The following is a 6,242-nucleotide window of genomic DNA, read 5'->3' on the forward strand; positions in this document are numbered from 1 at the left end:
TCAGCATCTACAATAAGTTTTTAGTTAAATGAGTTACAACAACACCTAATTTCCCTCTGGGATCAATAAAGTATTTTTTGAATTGAATTGAATTTGAAGACTGTTTGTGTGGAAGAATGGGCCAAAATCACACCTGAGCAATGCATGCCACTAGTTTCTCCATACAGGAGGCGTCTTGAAGCTGTCATTGACAACAAAGGCTTTTGTACAAAGTATTAGATAAATTTCAGTAAGTGTGTTAAATACTTTTTCCCTGTGCCATTCCACATTATTACAAATAACTTCATTTCTGGACATTTATRGTTTGATTTCTTTGTATGTATGGATCACTTGGGTTGTTACCAACATCTGGTGAAAATTTCATGTCATTAGCACCTCTAGTAAYATATTTACGGAGAAAAATGGTGACGTGTTCAATACTTATTTTACCTGCTGTATGTCTGTTCAAGATATAAAAAAAAACTTAATGAAACTTTATGTTGGACGTTGCTAGCTTTAGAACTGCCTCCATATGTGTCCAATGTTTAACCTGAAGTAGAGGTCTGTACTTTAACACTAACAAGCAAAAAATAGAGACACTGCTTGCAAAAAAAGTATCAAAAACAGGCAAATTTCCCCCAAATGTTAGTTTGAAACCCCACCGCATTGGTCAGCATCTTCTTCATGGCTTCTTTAGAACTTTAAGTGGCTCCCAAGGGAGAGCATTTCAAAACAATAATTCAAAATCACCATTTATAACCCACTGCTACAGTAATATTATTATAAAGGTCAAATTTGATCTAAACTCAAATGTATGAAAAGTTAAAACAACAGTAACCTGGCCTCAAGTTTTCTGGTGTACAGTACTATAATACAGTGGTATGATTACTTCAAACTGCTTCATGTACTAAGGATGATGGGTTGTTGAGTAAGAATTTGAGGTACATTCATTTAACAGCAGCCCCGCAGCCTGATTGGTTCAAGTAAAAGCCTTTCTGTTGAGTAAGCAAGACATCCACAGCGAATCTCTGTCCCCATTGGCAGCTTTCTGCGACGTAATTTCCTCCTAGCAAGCGGTTCCCTCGAAGAAAAAAAATAGCCTTTTCAAAAGTCGTCCTTTGTTTTTCCATTTCTTCATTTGGTCTTCTTGAGAGATTCTTTTAAGCCAACATCGGGGCTTGCTTTGTTCCTCTCCATGAAGAGAGCCAGCAGCAACTAGAAATTTTAAAGACTGTTGAAAGGCAGTATGTAAACACACGGATTTCTCAAGAACTATACACAAAAACAGGTGAATGAATTTAAAAAAAAGTCCAGAAACAAATCAGCTGAGAGGTAAAAACTGATTAACATTTTCTTTAAAAAAAAAACGATAAAGGAAGCAAAAAGAAATGCTCAAAAAGAGAGAAAGAAAAAGTCATTTTCAACTTTAAAGTGCAAGTATTTTAAGTCTTCCTACTTCTCATCTCGAGCCAGAAGATGAGAGAATGTCCATGGTCTTTAGGGGGAAAAGTGCAAGTTGAGATCAGGACACTTTCAGAGAAGTATTTGTTTTAAGAATTTGATTCAGAACAGTAACAGTAGGAGTCAAGTGATTCAGTGGATTAGTCAGGACTCAGGTTCTCTGTAGGAAAACAGCCACCTCCTCCAGAGGAACGGGGTAGTCCTGCAGAAACGTCCCCCCGTCAAACACCTGCGCGCTCCGGCTGTCCTGCCACCGGAAGCCCCCGTCAGGTAGATAAATATCCCTCTGCACCGCCCCCTTCTCCACCACCGGCGCCACCAGGACCTGAAAATAGCAAAGTTGAAACAAATTTACAAGTCCGAGTTCGGCCACTTCGTCAGGAAAGACAATCAGATCGCCAACTGGATGCCAAGTACATCGCACGCTGAAAAGAGGAACCTGATCCTCTCCCATGAGAACGCCATTAAGTCACCTCGTCTCCGATGAGAAACTGGTCGTTGATGGTGAAGGTCATTGGGTCACTGGGACTGAGCCACCACATTGGCCGGTAGATGGGGTTTCCCGTCAACTGCCACTCCTCTGCATACTTTTCTATCAGCGGAACCACATCCCTCTGGTGCTTTGCTATGTAGGTCCGAGTCAGGTTCACCACCTGGAGGGGGAGGGGGGGGGGAGTCACCATTTCAAACACATGAAAATGTATTTTTAGAAATAAATAAAAATAAATAATTGAGATGCTAACAGCGTAATTATTTTTTCTATTTTTCAAACAGAGGTACTCGTGTCTTTTATTAATATTTCCATAAAATCTAAGGTAACCAAGACACTAAATAATAATAAGTACATAACAAAAGTTTGGTTGAATGAGGTTTAGGTCATGAGAAGTAGGGGTGCAAGGTGTGCTGCAGCCCTTCCTGGTGGATGTTAAAGGACAAGCATGTCCAAATACATAGTTGTTAGGGGTGCAACAATACAGGTACCCGTATCGAACCGTTCAATACACACTTGTATCGAACAATACAGATTTTTAAAATTTATTTTATGAACTTGTCTTCTGAAGACGCTCTGTGTTTAAGGATCAGAGGATCTGTGTTCAACCACTCTATCTAGGCTGTATTTTTGAGCGCAGATCCACTGAGAAACTTGCTGTTTCAGCAAAATTTAAGTTTAAATTTAATTTAAAAACTGTACTTTTGAGGTTGAACAAGTGTTCATAAATAATTTCAATAAATTACAAGTTAAAAAGGGCATGGAAATTTCTGTTATTTGTATCGAAAAAAATACTGAACCGTGAGACTAAAGTATTGAACCGAACCGAATCGTGAATTTTCTGTATCGTTGCACCCCTGATAGTTATAGAATAAATAAAGTGAATAAATTTCAGATTTTATTAAGGTTGCATTTGTTTAAATTTATTTAGATATTATTGAGATGTTATCAATTTGTTGGACTTTATGAAAATCCTATTTTAATGTTTACTAAATTTAAGAATAAATTTCACAAACACTTAGTTTTCATGATTGCTTTGACCTGCTTAAACAAACAGGGATCCACTCAGCTTTCGTCACTGTCTCAGCAGAGCAGAAGTCACCTCTTGTATATGTGTTAACCCTTTCTCAAAGGGTTGACACATTTTCTCCACCCTTTTGCAAAACAGTGAACACAGATGTCATTTTTAAGCTGCCCATTGTTTTAGGAAAAGAAACCACCTGTTCCTGACTATTACAAGCAACCTTGGTCAGCATGAAATCACTGAAACCACTTGTTTGACACTCCTTCACACAAATCTTCACTYATCAGTCAGTCTGCAGGCTTTAAAAGATGTCTTTACCAGCATGAATGAAGGAGGTCTAAGGCAGAAGATGGTGAGRGTAAGAGGGGAGTTCTGAGGAAGCTGTGGAACTTTAACCGGGACAGATTGGCCAAACTTTTGAGAAAATAAAGGCGGATATCGGAGTGTAGACTCTAGCAGGAAGTATCCCGCAGCTCGGCAGGAGTGTGTCTCAGCTAAAAAGTGTGAAGACGAAAGTCAACTAACCACGTAACCGCRCGTCGACTGATCGGCTTTAGATGGAGTATGGAGACCTTTTATGAGGTCTGCTAAAGAAAACCGTGTCATCCGTTTACTTGGACACGCTASGAACCTCAGATCAGCTGTTTTTCTTTGGTGTGTTCAACACAAAAAAACTTCAGCATTCCAAGAAAGGTCACATCCTCGTCAGCGACCCAAAAATATGATTAGACCATGTCTATACAAAAAAAAAAAAAGTATTTTCATGAGATGGGATTGAGAGAAGCTTGAATAGCAGCCCATGTCTGAGTGGATCTAATTGAGAAGCCAGGCGTGAGTGTGGCTTTGAGGTTGCGCGGCTGTCGGATTCCGGCGCAGTCGTTTCTGTGGGCCGTCTGCAGACTGAAACCTCACATGTTCTAAAAGTTCAGGTGCACGTTTCCCCTACTGTAAAACTGTCATAAAAGAGCTATTTATCGCATGCAGCCTGCTTTCCACGAAATACCTCCTCTGGCTCACTTTATTAGACTTTCTAAGCTGACGGCTATGTTACTTACCCAAATGGAAAACTTGCTGTCAAAGGTTTAACTCTACAAAAGCTCTATTTTTATCTTTGTCACGCAATACGAGTTACAACCAGTATTTATTTTTTCCTGCCTTTGTCTCTGCTACAAGAAAAAAAAAAAGAATAAAAAAAACAGCTCATCATTCCCAGTCATAGTTGTCCATCCCAGTAATAAAGTATCTTTCCTAAACTTGTTCTCAGATTCATTAACATTCCAGCTGAAGTGGTCCTTGAGATTGAGCCTGAGCCATAAATCTAAAACAGGGACTGTAATTCAAAACAGATGGACTTCTTAACCACAGGTGAATGAGACGAGGAAAGACGGGAAGGGCAGAGCAGGGGTGAAAATATCCATCATCCTCTCGAGAAACACAGAGTTTTTTTAGGAACCTGATCTCTGGCAAAAAAATATCAGTATCCATTACTAGAAAATATATACTTTGTTTTCCTGCCGAGCTCAGTGAATGTTTTTTTTATTATTATTTTTATTTTTTTGTGATTTGGCTTTAAATCTGCCTCCTCTGCAAGAACATCAGTGGGAAAAGCAGGTGGGTGGGTCAATAAAACACATCTTCAGTGTCTCTTCCTTCTAAAACATCTAGCAGGCCTCACTTCTCCTGACCTCTTCGAGTCCTCACAAGTTCTTATTTCAAAGTTCGACCGGTTCCGAACAGGTTGTTGGTTTATGGCCGTGCTTACCTGCTCCTCTCCGCAGACCCAGGGCGGCGTGTGGAAGCTGATACTTGGGAGGAAGGCAACTATCTCCAGCCATCGAATGAACAGCTCCGGATCTGTGACCAGTTCTCCAGACAGAGTGCCTCCTGGAAGGCAAAATATTCCTGATTAAGGTAGGAGAAGTCATAATTATAGGGCTATAATGATTGGTTGTTAAGATGAACAACTGTAAAAATATCCAAAAGCAGATTCTGGGATTTACATCAGAAAAGTCTCATTTTCTTGGAGTATGCACATACAGTAATAAAAGTGGAGTGCTGATCCATAAAATGTCATTCTCTTGATTACAGTCAATTTCTTTAAAGGAGACATGCGCTTTTAAATCCTTCTTTTTCACATTTAAATCATTCAGTTGGGTCTATATAAAATGGAACTGCAAAAGTTTGGTCTGAATTCCTCCTTAGTGTAACTCCACAAGCCCCTCTTTCACCCTTTTTCTAAGGTGTGTCTCAGATCAACTCATTTTGAGGCTGTCTCTTTAAATCCAAATGTGGCACTTCAAACCCCGCCCCCCTCCAGCTTCCAGACCGATCCATTCTAGATGGATAGAGGAGTTTAAGATTTTAGAGTGGCCCATAAACTTTTTTATTTACAAAAGAATAAAAGACGTCAACAACAGAAGACTTGTCCATCCAGCCTTACATGTTGGAGCCAGAGAAGAATGAAGACCACCAAATTGCAGTTGGTACGTCCAGACCTTATTTAGCAGTCCTGTCACAAAAACTTTGACGTAATAGTTTAGAATATGTCATCGAAAATAGAGAAAAATGAAAAATCTAAAAATTTAACTAAATATAAAGATATCTACACACACCTGAAGAGACTAAATTAAACTCGTCCGCACTCCTAGAGACTCCAAGTACACAACAAAAGATATTTAATGGCTAAAAAGTAGATTTTGCATGACATGTCTCTTTTAAGTTTAAAGGGATCCCCGATTAGTTGTAACATTAGACTTTATTTGATAAACATATATTTTAACTGTAAAAATACTGTAGGCTGTTTAGTTTTTATAATTTTTAAACTAAAAGGTTAAAAATATATTACACGGACGGGGCTATTTTACTTGCATGCAAAGCATTCTGGGTAAATGATGATGTGGATAGGTCCTCAGCAGTGTTGCCAGGTGTACGATAATTATCGTATTTGTACGATAATTTGGCCCTCTGTACGATGTACGATCAATAATCCCAAAAATCCCATAATGTACGATAATTTGACCGCTCCATACAATATATGATCAATAATTCCAAAAACCCCATAATGTACGATAATTTGACCGCTCCAATGTGTGACGTAATCGACCTGACACGCTGCTCGCTGACATGAGAGTTGGTTTGCGGAACACAGCGGTGCTGATTTAGCGACTTTCTTGCTATATTTACAGAGCTTTCAGACCCTCTAGAGACTGTTATTCAGAAAAGTGACTAGTAAAAATCTAGTGACTCTTTTCTGGTGTTTTTGAAACTTATAGAGACTCTGCCGTGAAC

At 39.1% G+C, this 6,242-nt stretch overlaps 1 protein-coding gene across 2 annotated transcripts in view; it reads right to left on the reverse strand.

Moving 5' to 3' along the window:
* Positions 1–653: 653 nt before the first annotated feature.
* Positions 654–6,242, reverse strand: part of si:ch211-236l14.4 (SITS-binding protein) — a 27,697-nt gene continuing 22,108 nt past the window's right edge. For both annotated transcript variants that reach the window (XM_014005573.1, XM_014005572.1), the window contains 3 exons: positions 4,717–4,838; positions 1,914–2,093; positions 654–1,765 (listed from right to left, as the gene is read on the reverse strand). In XM_014005573.1, coding sequence (XP_013861027.1) covers positions 1,592–1,765; positions 1,914–2,093; positions 4,717–4,838 — 476 coding nt within the window. In that variant the 3' untranslated portion in view covers positions 654–1,591. The remainder of the gene's footprint in view (positions 1,766–1,913; positions 2,094–4,716; positions 4,839–6,242) is intronic.

This window comes from Austrofundulus limnaeus, unplaced genomic scaffold, assembly GCF_001266775.1.
Source record: "Austrofundulus limnaeus strain Quisiro unplaced genomic scaffold, Austrofundulus_limnaeus-1.0 Scaffold31, whole genome shotgun sequence".
NCBI lineage: Eukaryota > Metazoa > Chordata > Actinopteri > Cyprinodontiformes > Rivulidae > Austrofundulus > Austrofundulus limnaeus.